We start from the raw sequence: 23232 nt of genomic DNA, 5'->3' as shown, positions 1-23232 counted from the left end.
ATGTGCAGACTCGAGGTGAGGTTCCATCACCACTGACAGACTGGCTGTCACACAGCGCACCAACCATCATCTACAGCAATTCTTCAAGTAACAATCCACTCTCCAAGGTTTTAAAACAGTGTGGTTCTCCTTCAAATGCCTTTTTCTTTTTGCTCCTCAGACACAGCCTTTGTGCAAGGTGATGAAACTCAAAGTGGGCAGCAGTTAGTCTGGTTTCCAAGCATGGGTATCCACAGCAAGGGTACATCGAAGTGTGAAATCTCTGCACCTGGTGATTCATTAGTTTTCCTGGAGTAGTAACTTGGCACAGACAAATGGGCAAGCCTGGTCTAGAGACTCCCCCACCTTGAACAACAAACACCGTCATCCCATCCCTCACCTTTACAGTCTACTGAATGGTCAATGTTCAGGAAGGACTAATCAATAGCCTTTTGCAAACAAAGCCCTCATTAAATTTCTTAAGGCCACCCTGTTTACATCCTACCCTCCTTTAGTGTATCAATCTCCACACTCTAGCCACAAGAATACAGTCCAAAATGTATGCCAGTACTCACACACATAGTCTTTCTACCATACATGTACAACCCACCGCACCCCACCGTCCACGACTCCCTGACAACCTGGGCCAACGTGAGCATTGAGGACACAATCAAGACCATGGGCACAATCCACTCTGGATCCCCGTCCGACCCTCTCCCACACCACATCTTCAACAAAGCCGGCATCTCCATCGCACCCCACCTGCGCAACATCATCAACGTCTCCTTCGAGATCGCTACCTTCCCTGAGAACTGGAAACACGCAGAGATCAACGCCCTACTGAAGAAACCCAAGGCGGATCCAAGCAACCTCAAGAACTTATGGCCCATCTCCCTGCTCCCATTCCCAGCAAAGGTCATCAAGAAGATAGTTAACATCCAGCTCACCTGTCACCTCGAAGACAACAACATCCTGGACCCCTCCCAATCAGGATTCCACAGCAACCACAGCACCGAGACTGCCCTCATCGCCGCCACAGACGACATCAGGATCCTTCTAGACAACGGCGAGACGGCGGCCCTCATCCTCCTGGATCTCTCCGCCGCCTTCGACACCGTCTGCCACCGCACACTCCGCACGTGCCTCCACGACGCAGGGATCCGAGAGAAGGCCTTGGACTGGACCACCTCCTTCCTCACAGGCAGAACTCAGAGAGTCCGCCTCCCCCCGTGTCGTTCCGAAGCCTCCGAGATCATCTGCGGCATCCCACAGGGATCCTCCCTCAGCCCGACGCTGTTCAACGTCTACATGGCAAAACTAGCACGCATCGCCCGGCAGCACGACCTCAACATAATCTCCTACGCCGACAACACGCAGCTGATCCTCTCCCTCACCAAGGACCCTCTCACCGCCAAATCCAACCTCCACCAGGGAATGAAGGCCGTCGCCGAATGGATGAAGGAAAGCCAACTTAAGCTGAACTCAGACAAGACGGAGATCCTCATCCTCGGGCCCAACCCCTCAGCATAGGACGACTCCTGGTGGCCCGCATCACTGGGGACCCCCCTGGCCCCAACCGACCACGCACACAACCTGGTAGGCATCCTTGACTCAAAACTCACCATGACCAAACAAGTCGACCCAGTCTCCTCCACCTGCTTCAACACCCTCCGCATGCTCTGCAAGATCTACAGATGGATCCCGACAAACACGAGGAAAACAGTCACCCAGGCCCTAGTCATCAGCAGACTCGACTACGCAAACGCCCTCTACGCCCGAGCCTCGTCCAAGCTCATCAACAGACTACAAAGAATCCAGAACGCCTCTGCACGCCTGATCCTCGATGTCCCGCGCCACGACCACATCACCCCCCACCTGAGGAACCTGCACTGGCGCCCCGTCGACAGAAGAATCTCCTTCAAGCTCCTGATCCACGCACACAAGGCACTCCACAAACCGGCCCAGCCTATCTCAACAGTCGACTCTCCTTCTTCGTACCCAACAGGAAACTCCGCTCCGCTGACCATGCCCTGGCCACGGTCCCGCACATCCGTAGAACCACTTCCAGAGACAGAATGTCAGGGCAAGGTTCCAGGGTTCATATAACAGTGGAATTTTTCATAAGATTGGTTACTGACCTCTCTTCTCTCTGACACAGAGACTAAAGTCTGGTCACACTACTGATTTACAAGAACTTGGTATGCTGGAACTACCTATTTAAGTGATTCACCTAAAGCATGGACAGCAGTGGCGGTTTCTGAGCAAGGGCATTGGGGCCTCGCCTCTTTTATTTTCACCCCCCCCCTCCTTCCCGGGTCCGCCATTACCAAAGTGAAAGCAAACTGTTTTAATCCATAAAAAAAAATGTACACACTCACACAACTTTTACTTGGGGCCTGGATTGTTGTTACTCTGATGATGAGTCCCATGACACACTGCTACCTGCTGCCTGTGGGTGAGCCAAGAGGCTTGCATGACCGAACAATGCAGAGAAATACATCGCATGCATTTACCAAGCATTGTTTACCCCACATTTTTTTACAACGCATATGTTTTTACAATGTATGCCATTACGAAGCATTGCTTACATAAATATAAACAATGTATTTGTGGGAGGAGACCCCCCACACCTCCCAACTTACCTTAAATGCGTGGTAAAGGCATGTGTTGTAAAAACATACACATGATACAAATATGTGTGCTAACAAATGCGTGGTAAAGGCACAACATGATAAAAACCTTGTTGTAAAGGCTGTTTCCCGCCAAGAGTCTCCACTATTTGCCAGTCCAACGATCCCAGAGCCTTTCACTGAGGCCTGTTAGGACATCAGCTCAGCAAAGACATAGCATAAAGCACCAGTCCCCACCACCTGATGACGTTGTGGTAAAATTGACCATGTGCGGTTTAGACTGAAGCCCTGCAGCACTGGAGCTTCAAGTCAGTCAAGGAGTGGAGAGAATAGTCATCCCCTATTTTCCAACTCGTCGCAGGGGGTTGGTTGCCCTGTGACGAGTTCAGAAAGGGTGGGGTAGAGGCTGCAGGCAGGAAGCTGGGAAATAGTCTGCACAGTTTGTCTTCCGGAAAAAAGAGGACACACTGCGCAGACTCAAGGCGTCTGCTTCCCACGCTGCAGGACCCTATGGATTCCATCATTTGAGCTCCAGCTCCAGTTGTGTTTCACTGGCACTGGCAGTCAGGAGCTGAGGAGCAGACAAGGTGGTGCTCACAACAGGTGCATGTTAGCGTCACCTTGAAGCTTCCCTGACCAGTGGCAGTCTCAACAGTTCCCCGCAGCCCCCAACCCTGTGAGTGGACCACTGGCTCAGCAAAACTCAAGTACTGGTCCATGCACTGGCACACGCTGCATCCACTGCTATACACATGCAAAGCAATATAGTTAAAATTACATGGAGCATAAGGCCCTGGATTGTTAAACCAGAGTACTCTGGTTAGCAAGCAATTCACTGCTGAGGCAGAGTACAGACGTGCTACACAAAGTATTTGTTTTCAGCCCCCTCCATGAAAGGAAATTAGCTAATGGGCTGCTAGCTACAAACCAATCTGCCCTCTCAGTTAAAGATGAGGCAGTGGAGCAGGGGGCAGCGCGGAAGCCCACACCTACATAACACTGGCCGTATATCAGCTTACCCAGCAGTTGTTGGGCAATTGCAAGGCTCACTGTTCATGAAGTCTGTCAAGCCCAGCAGCAAAGGGCATGTGCCAGTTTGTAGCCCCTGAAACAGCTGGCTCCTCTGTCAAGAAACAAAGAGATGAAGTCGCAGTCCTTGAATTAATTTTACTTTTTATTTTGCTTGCATAATTGTGTATAACTGCCTCATGCCTAATGGAATTTAGTGCAGGCATACATTTGCTTCTAATAAAAAGCAATAATAAAGACAATCTTGGGAGATGGTGCACATGCGCTCCTTTTGGCTAACCGGGGCTATGTTATGAGCTTTTCCTTTTATCACTATGAAGATAAAATACGTCGTCATTGTTGTCTATTTGGTGTTTTAAAGTAATTTAAGGTGTGATTTAAAGTTGGAAAATGCTAACATACGATGACAGGTTTTCTGGTCCTGTTCTTTCAAGGATCAGCATCTGTCACAGCTGAGGTTCTGAGATCTTTCAAGTAAGACTCCAGGCATCTAAGCCTTTTTCAGCAGAAATATTGTGTAAGTGGATGTACAAACTGGTAGTAAATGGTCAGTCGCATCCTATATGTGAAAGTGCAATTACCGGTCATTGCACTTTCACATATAGGATGCGACTGGCCATTTACTACCAGTTTGTACATCCACTTACAGAAGTTTTTAACCTTCTCTTACATCTCCACTAATAAATTCAGCTGGGACAAGTAAAGACATTTTTTACTTTTTCACTATCACACATTGCACTTCACTAAAACCCGCTCCGTTGTAATCAGGCGTCGCAGCACACCCGATAGGCATTCAGCCCTTCGGGTGGGATCCCAATGATGAAGCATGTCACCAACTAGGTTGGTGAGTGAGGGATCTTTTTTACCATTAGGCGTGACTCCTCGTACTTACATTTCTAGTTGGGAGTCACTCTTCTGTTGATTGTTTATTTGGGGTGTAGATGTGCCCAAGAGCAACACAATAAATAAAATACTGGTTTGTTTCATCGAGCGATTGTCTGCCGGTGTACAGGCAAAAAGTTGTCGGAGTCAGGTGTGATGATGGCTTGTGGTGTTCTCCATCAACATCACCGAGCACCGTTAGTGCACTCACACCTACCCCATTAACTGACCGAACCAACTGAGCTGCCAAGACCAATCGCTGCAGGGATTCTTCACAGTTCATACACCTTACAAAAGTGCATATTTTACGTAAATATTGCTTTTATTTTTGGTTATAATGACCTAAGAGATATGATTATTTGTTTGGTATGCTGCTAACTAAACAAAGGAAACAGCATTTGTATTTCCCACTAGACAGTAGATTTATATGTAGGGACAGACAAAATTAGCAATGCAAATATGATATAATTTAAACCAAACAAAAGGGAACATTGATTAATTCATGATACAAAAATTAGAAGTGTCAACTTACTCCAGAGGACATCTAGGAGGGAAAGAAAACACACTTATCTGGTAATGTGATCCCAAAGAAGGGTCTATTCTGATACACAAAACATATCAATTCACTAACATACCCCCGCATATGGATTCAAGCCATTAAAAGGACTACAAAGGACTGGAAAGAACTTTCCAGAAGCGTGTCTGGGAGCAGCCTTGTAAGATATTGGACCATGGCAACCTTGGCCAATCCGGTTTAGGTTTGAGGGTCAAGTTGTATTCTTAAGGGAAAGATAGTCAGTGAAATGGAAGCTTCAGGCACAGTACCGAAGGCAGTGCAAGAAGATGCTCTAGGCCTACTGTCCTAACCTTTAACCAGATCCACACTACAACTTCATTTAAGTGCCTATACACAACTCAATTTGCAGTATGTGCTATGCAAAACTCACTTCCTCTAGCAGGCATTGGCTCAGTCTTACCAACTTAGTGCTAGTAGACAATAAGGTGAAAAACCGGAAGGTGCATCAGTTGGCTGCATACCTGCTGCAGAGATCTGTGTGTCACATGTTTGAGGCCCAGCGAGGCTGACTCGGCCTTCACTCCCTGTGTTTGCCATATTATGATGACTCTTGCCTTGGATAATTAACTCCAATACTGAGTGGTAGGAAATTTGTGCCGACGCAGTGATCCCACAAGTTTCCCAGGCAGAAATGTGAGGAACACCTGACTTTTTAGATAAATGTGAGGATTGCAGGGATTCTGTGTAAGAAAATATTGAGGGCTCCACCTCCCTGGACTCACACGGGTGTCTAGTTTTGAGAAATTTCTGGCTTTAGTAGGTTCCCCTACAAGGCTGCCGAGTCCGGGACCAAAAATGTAGGTACCACCCTTGAAAACCAGTTCATTTTGTGATGGATAATTTTGATGCGTCCGCGATATGTTTTGGGACTTTCCCTGCCGCAGGCACTTGGCCCACTCATACAAGTGAGGTAGCAGTGTTATCGAGAGTCTTGGGGCCATGCCGGATGGATGGAAGTTTGTGGCTCACCACCGATTTCAGAACAGTCCAACCCAGAAATGTGATTAAAATCTGATTTTGTATTCACAATTTGAGGTTTGCAAGGGATACTGGGTAAAACAACATGGTGAAAGTCAGGCAAGTCAGCCCCCCCTTGATAGCCCTAGGTGTCTAGTTTTAAAAAATGTATAGATTGGCTAGGTTTTCCCAGGTGCCAGCTATGGTCCAAAATTTAGAGCCATCCACATTGGAAAAAAAGAGTCGGTTTTTGGTGGAACAATGTGATGCACCCACATTGTGTTTTGGGCCGTTTCCTGTCGCGGGCACGAGACCTAACCACACAAGTGAGGTACCACTCTTATCAGGTGACTTGGGGGAATGCTGGGTGGAAGGAAGTCTGTGGATTCCCTCAGATTCCAGAAGTTTTTAGGTGAATTTGAGGTTTGTAAGGGATTCTGGATAACAGAACCTGGTGACAGCCACACAAGTCACCTACTCCTGTATTCCCCTGGAGTTCTAGTTTTCAAAAATGTACAGGGTTGCTAGGCTCCCCTAGGTGTGGCTGAGCTTGGGCCCAAAATCCACAGGTAGGCACATTGCAAAAAAGGGTCAGTTTTCAGTGAAATAAATGTATGTGCTCACGTTGTGTTTTGGGTCGTTTCCTGTCGCGGGCACTAGGCCTACCCACACAAGTGAGATATCATTTTTATTGGGAGACAAAGGGTAACACAGAATAGTAGAACAAGTGTTATTACCAATTGTTTTCTCTGCATTTGCACCTTCCAAATGTAAGGCAGTGCGTAATAATGGTTCCCTGACACATCGATGTAAAAATATTGACTCTTATATCAATATAAAATATAATAATATATATGAAATACATTAATTATTAAATATAATATTTATAAAAATAAATGTAATATACATTTTATTAAAATCTTACAAAACTTAAAAAAATAAGCACACAAACATAATCATTTATACATATATATTTACTTTCAAACAATAAACTATTATTTTTAATTTATGTTAGAATTTTAAAATAATACAAAAAATAAAAATATATTAATGATTTAAAATATAAAAAACTAAAATCTATAATAAATGAAAACATTGAACTATAAGAAAATTATTTAAACCTAAATTTCACAATACAATCAGTGCAACAGTAGGGAAAGTGTTGGATAGCAAAGGGGTAAGAATAACTATTACCATGCCAGTGAGTGCAACAGTAGGGAGAGAGCTGGATAGTGGCGGGGTTCAAATTACTATTCCCACTCCAGTAAGTGCAACAGTAGGGAGAGTGCTGGATAGTGGAGGGGTAAAATGTACTATTCCAACTCCAGTGAGTGCAACAGTAGGGAATGTGTTTGATAGCGGAGGGGTAAAAAGTACTATTCCCCCTTCACTGAATGCAACAGTAGGATAAGTGTTGGATAGCGGAGGGGTAAAAAATTATATTCCCACTCAGGTGAGTGCAACAGTAAGGAAAGTGTTGGATAGTGGAGGGGTAAACATTAATATTACCACTCCAGAGAGTGCAACAGTAGGGAAAGTGTTGGATAGCGGAGAGGTAAAAATTACTATTCCAACTCCAGTGAGTGCAACAGTAGGGAAAATGCTGCATAGCCGAGGGGTAAAAACTACTATTCCCACTCCAGTGAGTGCAACAGTAGGGACAGTGCTGGATAGCGGAGGGGTAAAAATTACTATTCCTACTCCAGTGAGTGCAACAGTAGGGAAAGTGTTAGATAGCGGAGGGGTAACATTTACTATTCCCACTCCAGTGAATGCAACAGTAGGGAAAGTGTTGTATAGCGGAAGGGCAAAAATTACTATTCCCACTCCAGTGATTGCAACAGTAGGGAAAGTGCTGGATAGCGGAGGGGTAAAAACTATTATTTCCACTCCAGTGAATGCAACAGTAGGTAAAGTGTTGGATAGTGGAGAAACAAAAATTACTATTCACACTCAAACAGTTAAAAATATAAAATATTAAAACATTTAAAAAATAATCAAAATAAAAACAATATTTAAAAAATAAAATATATGAAACATATAAAAAGAACACATATTATATTCGTAATTGCATATAACAAAAACCTACAAATATTATATAAAATAAAATAAGAAATACAATAATAAAACATAATTCTTTTAAACTAGAAAATATTTACAAGCAAAAAAACGAATTAAACAAATGTATTTATTTTATTTCCTACCCTATAACACCACACCAATAGCAAAACACTTCAACATTTTTTATTAAATTTATTTCCATAATTAACATAGTTAATAATCAATAAAAAAATCATTAAAAAACTAATAAACATTAATTAACTACACATGCTTTAACACTATAATATCCACAACACACACCTAAATTAAACTGTAAAATAAGAATACACAATTAAAAATTAATTTTAAGTTAAAAACTATTACTATTAACAACCAATAATTAAGGGCCTAATTAGGATGGCGGGTAGACCATAACAGAGATGGGGACCGCCCGACATAGTGTCAGGCTCCCACAGGCCAAATTACAGTGGGACCGCCACTGTTACGGTCACATTGTACATGTTTTCCATTGTGGAGGGTGCTGCTAGCTGCAGCACCCGCTGCAATGAAAGAAATGCAGGTTTTGCATTTCCCTGCACTGCGTGGCTGGCACCATGTGTTGCCTTTCACATGCTTCTGGGAAATGTAGGGGGCACCATAAGTGTCCCCAAGTGCGAAACCAAAGTGAACGGGGGAAATGGGCGTCCGCTATGGACCCGCAATGTCCATCCCCGCCAGCCTTTCAATGGCAGATGTACCGCTATGGAAAGGCTGGTGGGGATGGACCATCATATTATGACCGGCGGTGCCTGACAGTCACCGATGCCATTCTGGGCACTGCAGCTGCTCCGACAGGCAATTGGAAAACGACCGCCTGTCGGAACAGTGGCAGTCAGTCTTTTCGACCGCCATATTTCCGGCCACCATAGTAATCGGGCGGGTGGAAATTCGCAGTTCGATGGCTGTGCCGGGTTCACCGCCATCGTAATCAGCCCCTAAATAAATAAAATGTATTTAACACCCACCCTTTACCCCTTTAAAAGTAAATACAACACACACAAAAATAAACCAATACACATAATCAGTATTAAATAATTAACATTAATTACCAACTATATATTAATTAAACGCACATTACTTCCCACCCTTTACTCCTATAAACACCACAACACACACCTACAATTAATTACACAATTACCATAATTAATTACCAATTCATTAATTAGAATTAATTAACAACCAATTATTAATGTATCAATTAAAAATAAATTACTTCCCACACTTCCCACCCTTTACACCTATAAACACCACAATACACACCTAAAACTACTTACACAACTACCATAATTTATTACCAAATAATTAATTAAAATTAATTAACAACCATTTATTAATTCATAAATTACTTTCCACCCTTTCCACCTATAATCATCACAACACACACCTAAAATTAAATACACAATTACCAAAATTAATTACCAATTAATTAAAATTAACCAATTATTGATTAATTAATAATACATTACTTTACACATTTAACACTAGCATCTCAATTAAACAAATATTAATAAATAAAAAATACTTAATACATTTAATATAATTAAATTACTTCCCACCCTATTCCCCTATCAACCCGCTACGGAACTAAAAATGCAAAATTCAAATTAAAAAAAATGTAATAACTACTAAAATTCATTAATACATTTAATATAATTAAATCACTTCCCACCCTATTCCCCTATAAACCCACAACCCACTAAGGAACTAAAAACACAAAATTCAAATTAAAACAAAATTAATAACTAAAAATAATGTAACACTTATTAAAAATACAAACAATTCTTATACAAAAAACATACATCACATGTATATAAAATATATACTAAAGTACATAACATTAAAAAAAGATATTCTTAACAACTATATTTTTGCAAACAATATTAAAGATTCGATATTTTTAAAATCGATTTTACTTACATTAAGTCGATATTCTTGCCCACGATAATGTTGCTGTCGAGATTTCAGAACCACAATATTAATGACTCGATATTTGTGCAACTCGATATTTTTTACTGGATATTCTGTCTCTGCACCTGTAAAAATTAAGTCATTTTGAGCACTGCCCTCCAATTCACATGTTCAGAGATGTGCAAATAACCACTGCTTCTAAACTTCATATCTTGTCCCCATTTCATGAGATCGTAGGGATCACGCAGAGTGCAGCGAAAACGGGTGGAAGTTATCGTCGGTTGGGATAAGAACTGTCCTGACGTATGCAGTGAACACACTGTGCCAATGACTGTGCTCATACAGCTTAGTGGTCGTCCTGGGGTGCCATAACGTGAGGAGTTCGAGGAGTGATGGGGAAGTTTGCCGAGTCTGAGGGACTCGTGCTGTGCCAATACTTTACACATGACCCTGAGCATAAGCCTGACTGCTCAATGCCAAGCTACCAGAGGGTGAGCACAGGTTATTTGACGAGTGTATCATGCTCATCCTATCTAGGGAGGTGGATTCTGTCTGGCTTCAGTGCATCCCAGCTAACCAGAAACCGCTGGTCTAACAAATGGTATATTGGCTTCGAAAATGTGCCATAGTTAGAAGAAGTTACAGATGAAAATGTAGACACAAATGGCTGGGTTTTTATTTCAACTGTTACAGTCTACAGGAAATCCTTGAATAATCTACACAAATGACCCATTGTAGAATTCAGAATTGTATCTACTTTTTTGAAATGTATAGCTTTCTGGGATCCACCATTGGTTTCACGCCCATTTTTACCACTAACTGGAAGGAGGATGAAAGCACAAATAATAGGAAAAGTGGGCTATATCCTAGTAAAATGCCAAAACTGTGTGGAAAAATTTGATTTTCTGACAAAAGTCCACCTGTTCCTGAAAGCTGGGGAGATGATGATCTTAGCACCGCAAACCCTTCATTGATGCCATTTAACAGACGCTTCCTTCTTCAGCACTTTTTCCCATTTTTTAAATAAAAACAAGATTTAGCTACATTTTGGCTAATTTCTCAATCCCTTTCAAGATAATCCACAAACCCTGCATACCTTTAGAATCCACAGGATGTTGGGAAACAAGGACGCAAATTTGGCGTGAATCCCTTATGTGGACTAAATATTATGGGGCCTAAGTGCAAACTACCCCAAATAGCCAAAAAGGCTTAGCATGGGAGAACCTTACAAATATAGAAAATTACTTACCCGAGCTGCCGCGTCCCGGGGCTCCATCTTCCTGCTTCCTGGCTAGCTTCTTCCTCACGAATTCGCATGTGCGGGCGCCTGCGCATGCGCGGCGAAGAAGCTAGCCAGGAAGCAGGAAGATGGAGCCCCGGGACGCGGCAGCTCAGGTAAGTAATTTTCTTTATTTGTAAGGTTCTAAGTAATTTTAAAATGAGGGCGGGAGGGACGCGGGCGGCGCGTAGTGGGGCTACGTGGAGTGTGCGGGTGGGTATAGATTTGCCCCCACTCCGTAATGCTTCACGTAGCCTCACTACGCCCACAACGCCCAGGGCTGGTTTTAACTTAGAAACCTCAAGTAACAAAAGGATTTCTCTTACAAAAGCAGTAACTCACTGACCTATTTACATTATATCTACTTGTGATCTGCATGGTACATGTTTTTTTGCAGTGGGCATTTTCACCCTCTGTGCTACCTTACTTCTACTAGACAAAACTCCGATATTTCTCTAGGAAGACTATTAATCACTGTAGTTATTTTGACATTTTTATTGTTGCCTGAAAATAGTTGGAGACCAAGAACGCTGCAGGAGATGCTTTTGAAACTATAATATGCTTCTAAAAAAGGCACCCTCTGCCGAAGTCAGGGCCCGATGCCGTGGCACCGGTCGCACCGCCCTACAGCCGGCCCTGAGTCCCAATACCCAAGTTGGTTAGGGATATTGATACAGAATCCGAGTCCACTAAATTGATATATTTAGTGAAATAATGCATGCATTTGTGGGAGAAGTATATTATGTGTACTATCACAATCAAAATTCAGTTGTAAAAAACACTCACAAACTTCCTTTCAAAAAAATGGATAAGAGGGTGCAAGGAGGGTTAGGCACACACAATACTAGGAAGTCCAGGTTATTTTGATGGCTCCAAATGCAATGGCTTGGCTGCGTGCTTTAACGATGGGGAAAAGTTCCATATGGTTTAGCTATATTTTCTTTCTGTAGTCCGGGTGTCAGCCAAAAGTAAATATGATGGGAGTAGGGAGCATTAAAAAGAAGCAGTACCATTGTGCACTTTTTTTTAAAACAGGACAGTGTAATTGTAAACCTACTATGTTGCGAAAGCCATGTATACATGACCACTTCTTTGCCTATAGTCGGGTAATATCTCCAAAGGAAGATAGGGAAGAGGATCAATATGCTCTTTTGAGACCTTTATGACAGTATATAGAAGCTCCCTGTGTTTGCAACACCTCTTCCAAGCCAGCCATGTAGCTCATTCTGAATTACGGCACTAAACGCCAACATTTCCCTTATAACTGTTGGCGCGGGGGGGGGGGGGGGGGGGGGCGGGGCTGGGGGGTTGCTTATATGACGAGCCATATAAGCATGAATACAGAAAGAAATGCACTGCAGACAGGCAACAATACACTGTATTGCATTTGAAGGTTGCGGGCAGAAAACCAATTAAAACTAACTGAGAGACAGTAAACGCAACTTTAGTAATCGGCTAAAAGAGAGGGATTAAGGAACGAAAAATAAGACCTTTTTTCTACTAAAAAAAGAACTAATTCCTCTTTCCATGCACTCTTTTTTACACTCTCCTCCCGTTTTATTTTATGTAGTGCATTCAGCCCCACAGACGTCTTGAAGAGCAAAGGAAAACAAAAAAATATTTTGCATATACAGACCTCATTTGTGCAGTTGCAGCGTTTTGGAAGGGAAATCTACACACAACTCAAGCCAAGAAAAGGAGATCGGAGATATTCTCTTTCTCTCTCTGGCTTTGCTTTGAAAACCTGATTTCAAACCTTCCGGGTCGCCTACTGCTCACTTCTGGGTCCTGCAAGCATGCAGGAGGTTTAATGTCCCAAAAACGTTTCACCAAAAGTCGACCCTTCTCTCTGTCCAATGCACAAACCCAGAAAATTAACTGAAAACTTAATTTACAATGATGTTTCCTCAAAGCATTTCCACTTTTCCCTCACCCATTTCTCCCCCTCTCAACCCCCCCCCCCCCCCCCCCACCCCCACATGGGCCTCCTCTCCTTCTTAGTAACCTGGGATTCTTCCTTATGCAATTACGTAAAAACATGCTTATATTTTTTGCAATGTTGACGTTTTAAGAGAAGTCAGATGCATACTGGGGGTTGCCCCTACTAAAAGTAGCCCACTGCAAGTGTTTATTTTTATGGGGTGCATTTTACAGGAATGTGCAGAATTAATTACGAGGCAAGCACAGTAGGTGTGCCGAGGGTGGAGCCTTGAACTTTACATGAGTGGGAACAAATTAACCGTTTCTTTTTAAGAGATTTTTAAGGGTTACTGAAAAAAAGATAGTATAGACGATATGGTATTTCAAAGCATGAATATTTGTAGTAGCTAAACGCATTTTGTGTTTTTGGGAGATGTTGGGAGCGAGAGTGGACAGCATCCACAAAACACTTCTGCAATGTCACTGAATTGTTTGTACGTTTACAGCTGCTTTTTGTGCTCTCCTGGGTTGAATCCCCCTGAAATTGGGTCGCAAAATTAACAATTGTGATCAAAGGGGCGGCGGGAATTCTGTAGGGGTGTAAATTTTCCTTAGGCCCTTGGGAATGGTGTTCTGGGCATGCTGGTTTGGAGGATAGCTTCCATTAGTGCAGCACATGCCTTGGCACCGGCCCCATTGAAGGCTGGTTATTGATGAATTTCATACTTCAAACAGAAGCCAGGGGGCATTTCCTCCCTTGCACAAGGCCCCAGGACACACTGTTTACACTACTGTCGCAGGTGACTGTTAGCACATGTATCTGTCATGGCAGAATTCCTTTTTAGGTTAGGCTTCATAAGCCAGAACTCATGTGGGTTTTGGCAGGAAGGGCGGAGGGAGTAGCATCTCGTCTAGTGCAAAAGAGTACTTGGATTGTCCTCCCTGGGGTACCCCTCATGGAACCTTTAACAGAGTTCATGGAGCTGAGCTGTGTGCAGTGCTGTTAGAAAGATGTTAGTAAATGTCCCTACCCTCGCGAGGGATTGAGCAGTGTTATTGGTGAAGCACAGATCTGATGCTTCCCTGCAGTGTCTGAGTAGGGTGCCCCGGCAGAGTGGGACCAAGAGGCGACGTCGATCATTGGCTAGGTGAGGGCAGCAGCACAGCAGATGTAGCCAAGACATTACATGGTAATTGCAAAGCCTGCACGTTAGCTGCTCATCCCTCCATGCCCAGAGCGGGTTGAAGTTGAGGATTGGAAGGGCTAGCAGCCTCATGTAAATGATTCTATTGTAAGACTGGGGTGGGAGAAGGTATTTGAAGGGTGGTTGGGCTTTCCCCTTGATGTACAAGGCTGTCCAAAGTTGTAAAGAGGGGCTTATGTTGAAGCCTTGCAATGTCTTTCCCGTATGATGCTTGAATGATTTGTTCTTCTATTGTTCTTTTCCACACTGACAAAGGGAATGCTTGGATTGGACACGTTTGGTATTTCGATCTTTAGTATGCCGGTGGCTAAGTGCAGCTGTGAGTGCCACGGGGAATGCTCATCGGCAAATATAGATTGTAGTTGTTCTTTCAGGGATTGAGCTGGAGCACGCAAGATACGGATGAAGTATTTCACTGTCACCAAGACAGTGAAGGTCTGCGCTTGCCAGTCCCAGATCCAGCCTCCGCCTGCCCCTCCTTGCGTGCTGGGGAAAGGAGAATATTTTCTTGTAGGCCATTATTTGATAATTCGTAAGACATAGGCCAGTTTTTCCTGGAAAGGCTAGGTGGCTTTAGGACAGTGCTGGCAACAATTTGGCACATAGGACATTTAGTATTGGCTCGGCTGTTGGGCTGTACAGTTGGCTGTTTCGGCATCTCAGGCTATGTATGAGTCAGGCTCCCTCAGACCTGAGGTGCTGAGATGGGCTACTTGGTTTGCCCTTTCGTTGAACCAGACTCCCAAATAGTTGTTGCTGGTACAGGTTGTGATTTGCAGTCCGCCTATTCGCCAAAGCATGGATTTCTTATGTGGGTGGTTTCCGAAAACCATTACTTAGGTTTTTGACTGGTTCAGGAGTTTGTCATGTTGCATGTGTTGAGGTCATTGAGGGCTCTAGTAGACCCATTCTTGTTTAGTCCATGATGATGTCATCAGCATATTGCATGATCTGGAGACGTGAGCCCCCGAGTTTTGGGGCAACCAAGCTTGTGCCTGCCAAGGATTTTGGCAGAGCAGCTAAACATTAAAAAGTGGTGGGGTTAGTACACAGCCTCGTTTTAGGCCATTTTTTGATGTGATTTTTACAGATACTGTCGTAGCACTGTTTTTGATCCTTACCCAGGTCTCCTGATGAAGTGACATTAATGCTGTAAGAAGCTTGGGGGTATCCCCTAGGAATTTAGTTTGTGCCATAAAGTTCCCCAGTCTACTCTGTCAAACACCGCACTGTAATCCACAAAGCAGCTGAACAGAGGTAGCTGTTTGTCCTGAGTTGCTCTCCACTATAAGTATGCCAGCGCTATAATGTTTTCTGTTGTTGAACAGTCTGATCTGAATCCTAACTGGGTATGGGAAGGATGCTTCTTTCTGTTGCCCAGGTTTCCAGTTCAGCCAGTAGGATACGGGCATAGGCCTTAGCTTCAATGTCCAATAGCGCTATTAGCCAATAGTTGGCCGGGTTTCAGCGATTACCCTTTCTGAAGATTGGGTACAGTATTGATCCCTGCCATGTGGCTGAAATAGTGGCTGTGAGAAAGGCATGGGTAAAGAGCGACGTGAGAAGCCCTGCCTAAAATATTTGTACTGATTTAAAAACTGCTGCGGGTATTCCATTAGGTTACGGTGCACCGTTGCTCCTCATTTGTTTGTCGCAGTTTGTCTCATTTGTTTCTCGCAGTAGTGATCATGCTGTTATTTCATTCTGCACTGGCTACAGCCACTTGACTATGTTCTCTTCCATTGACTATAATCTCCTCCAGACCACAGACTGTCCTTAATGAGGGCCCCCCAAGTAGGATGGACCTAGCTGCATTCACTGAGGCTTTGCCGATTTAATGGTACATCAATTACCTAAAAATTGAGACAGCACTGCTGGGCCACTAACTTGTAGACTGCAAGTCACTCAGACATCAAGGGTAAGCAATTCTATGACTGAGCTAGCCTAACAACTCCAGCAAAGTCCATTTGAGCAGTTGACTGAATGAAACAAAATTTCTAAGCTGCAGTGGATGGCCACTCTGAGGGGCTGCAGCAATGGTACATTTACACACAATGGGGCTAATTAGGATAACGGGCGGATCGCCACCGCCCGTATGGCGGTGGCGATCCGCCTGCCAAAAACCTCCGCCCCCTGCAAATGTACCCCCGCCACATTACCATGGCGGGGTGGACCCCGGCGGACGGGAAGACCGTCCACCGGTTTTCCGCCTGTAGGCAATCCGCCTGATTGCCTACCGGGCAGAAAAGCAGTTTATATGGTGGCGGTGTCTGGTAGACACTGCCATCCATATTAATATGCAGGCGGGGATGTGCAACGCCGCCACAGAAAGGCAGGCGGTTTTTGCCATTGGGGGCGCGTAGCGGGCCCCCAGGGGTTCTGGGGGTTGGGGGTGCACATGGGGGGTACCTATGGTACCCCCCTGCAGTTCCATGCACAACATGGCAGGCACCGCACGGTGTCTGCCATGTTGTGCATGGAACTGCACGACATGCCTTCTTGGCATTGTGACGGGCGGTGCTGAGAGCACTGCCAGCCGCAATGTCAATTATGCAGGATGCGCCCGCCAGTGTGGCGGGATGCATCCTATTTCCACCAACGGGACCCCCGCACCGATGGCGGGCGGTCCCATTCCCCGAGAGGATGGCAGGCGGACAAAGTCCGCCCGCCATCCTAATGAACCCCTAAGTTTCTTTTTTTCTGTCAGTGGGGCATGATTCAGCATATTACTCTAAAATTACGTTTCATATAAGTGAAGAATGACCGACAAACAAATCAAGCCTACTGTTTTAACTGATCTGAATTCTTCAACTCCATAACTTGAAGACAGGTTCCACACAAGCGTCTATGTTGTCCTTTCACGCTTTCTGGTCATGTGTGGTTGCAGACTCAGTGGAGCTGGCGCCTCCTGGGGCCCCTTTGATTTGACTGACAAAGGCCCTCTCATTTCCTGGAGCTCAGGGTTCAGATTTGTCAGATATATCCCACTCAGAGTTGAAATATTAGACGAAGAAGGAAAAGAGCTGTACTACATGGTAAATAGCTGAAAGCCAAAGTCAGTGTTGGAAATTTTCAAAAGAGGATACGCCAGCACTTCTATTCGGGGAGTGAAAGTAGCACTTTTTGGGGCGGGAAGTAGTGACAGTGCAAAGTTATTGAAAACAAGACGCAGGAGTTGTCTTTCTCCGTTCATGAGGCGACTTCTGTTTTTTTTTTGTTTGTCTTGAGGGTCAAGCAGAAATCTCAGAAATCATTCTGGAAGTTAATATAGGAAGTAATCTTTGCTTTTAACATGCAGCAGCATGTTTCGGCTCAGGGGACAACAGAGAAGACCAACACTCCACTGGCTTCCAACTAAAGCCATAACTATGTACAAAACAGCATGCATTAAACAAAAGGCCCTTCACACATCTAATTCCCATATTTTGGCTTTCAAGTTTAAACTTTTAGCCAGTGGAGCTAGACTACCATGGAATGCTGAAGCTCTGCTTCTAGAACCCTGACCTTTACAAAGGAATGATTTAAGGACCTACTGTTTTCAGGGGGTGCGACCAGAGTCTGCGAACTTTTGCACCACTACCTCACTGGCAATCTTTAGATCTGAACAGAAATCCATTCTCTCCTAAAGACAATTTAACTAATTTCTCTTTTCCCTGCATCACTTAGTATGCTATGCTCTGTATTGATATGCGCCTCAAAACGTACCTCTCTGTATCGATTTTATTTGGCGCCTTCCAAGCCTTGCACGCGTTACTTAGTATTTGTGGCTGTTTTCATTCCGTTACTCAATATTTATGGCTATGTAATTTTTGTTGCCTGATTTAATACTTCTTCTATTGTAAAGTGCTCTAACACCTGGGAATGTATGTATGTACAACAACACTTGCCTTTCCACCAACATATTATTTGGCACCTTCCCAGCCTTGCACATGTTTTCATTCTGTAACTCATTAGTTATGACTGTATGGTATATGTGCCCTGTGTACTACTGTAATTGTATTGCTTTGGGTAATATCCTCGCTATATAAAACAGCACAAATAAATATGATATGTAGCCATCAGATGGACACAGCCGGCACGTCACCTCTCATGATAAAGTAAAACTACACTCAGAACTTGCGCCCTCAAGACGCGGTGTTTTGTTGCCCTTGTCTGCCAGAGGAGGAGATAGGTCAATGGACCTGCTGCCCGTGGGGGAGACAGAAAGGGTCTTGTTTCACCTTCAGCAAGCGCTAGTGGGTCCCACGCAGAAATTAAACACCGTATCTGTTTCAAACATAGGTGCTACATGATTCCCTGATAATCATAACATCATGGTTGTCCCCCTCAATTGCAGACTAACACACCTACATAAAGTTTTGCAGTCACTCAGATGATTCAATTTATATTTGAATAAATAGTATTTTAGAAGTTTAAATGTAATCTAATTTCAATTCTAGTTTCACATGTACTTTCCAGGCTGTTCCATATTTTGCTGAATTATTCAAATTCATGAAACCATTTGAGAGTCATTTGAAATAAAAAGATTCTGGTTCACTGAACTGCAAAGGTGTATCATTAAAACCGATTATTTATCTTTAGTTAGGAACACTGAAGCACACATCACAAAGACTGCATGCCGCCTAAGGAAGGTAGGGAGGTCATTTACCTGAGAATAACTCCATAGAATACTTGCCCAGTAGGCATTTTATAGACGAGCCGAGTGGCTGCAACATATTTAGCTAAGTGACATAACGACAATGTGCTCTACACCAAGCTGTAATTATGTAATATGTATTATGTATTTCACTCTAGTGTTAGGCAGGGACGCTCCTACTTGTAACTGTTTATCTTTTTCTCATAGATGGCAAATATGTAGAGTAAATTGCAAGAAAAAATAGTATTGGTTGCTCAAATGTGAAGAGAACAATCTTTGTCTTCTAGGCTTCATTTCCACGAACCCATCAAGGCCTTCAGATGAGGACATTCAGGCAACTCTGGAAAGCTTCAGCAGAACCACCAGCGGGGGCTCTTTCATGGTGTCCGCGGTTCCATCCGGACCACTGGCTGACATTTTTCCTCCATCTAAAATTACTGATTTAGAGGCCCAAATAACAGACAAGAAGATAGATTTGTCATGGACAGCGCCTGGAGCGGATCTGGACGAGGGACAAGGTATGTTTGCTGTTTTCTTCTATTATGAGGATTGCAATTACAGCAGAAACCTTAGGGCCTCTTTAAGCTTTAGAGGTTTGCTACCAACCTTTAAGGACAACGAAGGCTCAGAGTTCAGCCCTGCTAGTGGATGACCGTTTGCTATATTTAAGGATCCCCCTCCTGCTTAGCAGAGATGGTCGATGCACTGAGAAACGCTGCACTGGCTTTATGTATTTTTCGCTCGCGTCGCCTTATTTTTTCTTTAATTGAAGCAAAATCCCAAAGGGAGTTTAATTTACTCAAACAAAAATACCAATCAGCCTGAATTACACAGAGGTTTCTCTTTGTGGATTAGGACCATTATTTTGTTTTCCCATGGCGGTCGAAAGGTAGAGAAATCAAATGACGGTCGCCATGCCCTAAATAGGGCAGCCAACTGTCACTGTATCTTGTCGGCCCAATGGCAGATAGGCTACCAGGTTAAAGGTTTCTGCCTGCAGAATCAGCAGTGGTTCCACTGGCAGTAATCCAGCAGTTCCCCCAACTGGGGTGGTGGAACCACAAGGCTAGCTCACAGGGCGACTATCATGTAGATTCAAAAACTGCTATCTACATGAAAAGATTTTCAGCAAAGAAGTTCTTACCACTGAAATGTTGTATGTAATGTCTCTCATCACAAGTTTCTTAGGGACGTCCTTCCATTAGGGTCAGAAGTCCACAAACAAATGAACAAAATTCTGAATATAAAGGCAGAAAGAATAGAAAAGGTATAAATAAAACTAATACTATCCATTTACATTCAACTGATGTGCCCATCGTATAGTTACACTTCTCAAAATACAGTTCCCATCCCATTTAATTTAGTGACATTCTTAGTTAACTGGGTTCAGTATAAAAGGTGGAGTCACTCGTGGCAGCTTCCACATAGTAGGGCAATGACAGAATTCTACCAAGTCCCATAAGAAATTACTAGTCACTCTAACACTCTCATTCACCCTCAGATATAAAGCTCAAAATGTGACTGCGAGTGGTTGTGGGTGATTTCCTCAAAATAAATGTAAAGGTTTTCCTGAACTCGTCTTTCTCAATTAGTTTGCTTGACAAAAATAAAAGACAGTACTTGTTTCACTACTCAAAACTGGCAGTGAGACTCGCTAATGTTTCAAAACTCATGCTAGAGACCCGCACACTCACGTTCTTTAATCTACAACATGTCCCTAAAAATAATTTCCAAAGGTATAGCATTAATTTCAAGGGAAGACCCCGTAAACACTATTTTAATTGGGTCAATATTCTCGATACAATTCATAGACCATTGTGATTACACATAGCAAGCAATTTCCTTCTTCAAATCTCCATAAGTGCCCCCCTACGACCTAGGACAACCATTGCATTCACCCTTTTTCATTAGGCCAACAATCAAGCAAATCCTAACCTATTTAGGATTACTGGCCTAGCATTTAGCTGTAGTAATAATTAAAACACATACCCACTGTGATGCCGCTCCTATGTGCATTCTGTGTTTGACTATTCTCTAACCTAAATCAATCCAAAAATCCCTACTCTGGTCAGAGACAGTGTAATCATACTAACAATAAAAAGCATCACCATAACTTCCTTCTGTCTTGGCACATACAGTGATCTACTCCATTTGTGTCTTCCCACAACCAAGGATACGTTCCAACAGTTCCCAAAAAGGCTCCTCCTTTTTGTAAACCTTGTCTCCTTGCTATCATTGCTTCACCAATCAGACTCTGATGTTATCATTTAAACAGTAGCAGCTGGCACGGATCGGTGGTGGAGGGAGGGACCTGGGTGGGGGATGTAAAAAAAAAAGAAAAAACTGGCCGGAACAGGAAGCAGCCAGGCTCCCTCCCCTAAGCCAATCACAACTTTGCAATGCAGCGTTGTGATTGGTCTGTGCCCCCTGGATCAGCGCTCAGCCAGGGAATGGGGACCTGAGTATGTTCTCCACACAGGCTGTAATGCAGCCTGCATGGAGAACATGCGAAATGCGCATGACTGTTCAGTCATTGGGCAGTTGGAGTGGTCAAACCACTCCTTCCCTGCTTGAGAGTAGAGCAGCCCCGCCCGCCCCGCACAGCTGTTCAGCAGGAACAAATACAAAGATAATACCCTTGAGTCATTATCATTGTATTTTTTCTTTATTTCATTGCTGTGCAGCAGTGGTACAATGCTTCTCTGCCTTAGCAGAGGAGCCGCCACTGCATTTTAAATATTTTGGGTCATTTACAAAATACGAGACGGAACCAAGAATTCCACTTTGATTGACAGTCATCTGATTCATTAGTTAATTTTAAAATTTTATAAAAAGAGATAGACTCTTTTAGCTAGACATACATCGCAATCCACTCTTGTCCCATGTATATCCTCTTGTGTCCGTCATAGTCACTTTTCCAAGAGGCTGATATGAGTTCAATAGCCAACTTCAACTAAAACGGGGTTCTCACCTACATCTAATAAGACAAACCTTCGAACAAAAGGTGAATATTTTAATTCAAGTTTTCATAACCTTGGAACTAATATGTATGCCGAATTGTGCTCTCACATTCCAGAAACAAAAAGACAGATAGAAAACTTTATTCAGATTTACTTGTATCCTTTCTCGGATTCAAACTCTTGTATGTAAATTTACCTGCCATGAGCCCGACCCATTAAGCTACCATTCATTACTACCTGATTTCTGTCTTCAGCAACATGAATTATTGATTTGCAGTCATCACTCATGTTAGTCACGAATGCCCGTAAAGGTAATAGTATTTAATATGGACAGAATACTCTAAAGCAAAGTCATAAATTAAACTATCAGTAAATAAAATTACCACTGCGCCCACCAGAAATTTGTGATGAGAGACATTACATACAACATTTTATGAGTGAGAACTTCTTTGCTGAGAATCTTTTCATGTGGATAGCCGACACAATAACGATAGACAATATTCATTTTAATCCCAGGTCTGCTTCCACCCTTTAACCTAACAATCTCTTTATATCTAAAATGTGTGTCATAGCTAATGCATAATCTAGAGAGCTGTTTCACATCTGCACAGAATTCCCCAGTTTGGGGCAGGTATCAAACATTTGTAAAATGTTTGCAACCACATAGCCACACTTGGAACACTTGGTCTTATCCTCCCTATTATTCACAGCCCACCTTTTGATTATATCAGGAGCATACAAATAGTTTTAAATTGTTGTAATTTTAAATTAATGGAATGCACTGAACCCTCTATCGTCTATAATGCAGCAAGAATTTCAGAGGGAAATATTTAATCAGAGAGAACATTACTCCATTTAGCAGGAATGTAAGACTATCATTGGTCCTGTATTGGTCCTATACTGGCAGAAGTTTTGATTGGTGGTGCTTTTTAGTGACATCTTAGATGCCCTGTAAAGATACGTAAGTAGGTCAGGACTTGCGAGTACCATTATAATCCTACAGCCCACCAAAAAATAATCGCTAATCTGTAAATACTTAAAGTAAAAACGATGAAGGTCATAGGATACTTGCAATCCTTCAGGTGTGCAAAACGCATTTAGGTCATAAAGATGTCCTAATTGCTCAATCCCATAATTAGACCAAGCTCTACTGGTAGATTCATGAAATAT

General features: G+C 43.2%; 1 protein-coding gene across 1 annotated transcript in view; it reads left to right on the top strand.

Moving 5' to 3' along the window:
• Positions 1-23232, top strand: part of LOC146834644 (calcium-activated chloride channel regulator 3A-1-like) — a 637940-nt gene that overhangs the window by 591570 nt on the left and 23138 nt on the right. The window contains exon 13 of the mRNA XM_085602115.1: positions 19390-19620. Within this exon, the coding sequence (XP_085458241.1) occupies positions 19390-19620 (231 nt within the window). The remainder of the gene's footprint in view (positions 1-19389; positions 19621-23232) is intronic.

Source organism: Triturus cristatus, chromosome 4_2 (assembly GCF_964204655.1).
Source record: "Triturus cristatus chromosome 4_2, aTriCri1.1, whole genome shotgun sequence".
In the NCBI taxonomy this organism is placed as follows: domain Eukaryota; kingdom Metazoa; phylum Chordata; class Amphibia; order Caudata; family Salamandridae; genus Triturus; species Triturus cristatus.
The sequence above is the reverse complement of the archived record's forward strand: the minus strand, read 5'-3'. Positions and strand labels throughout refer to the sequence as shown.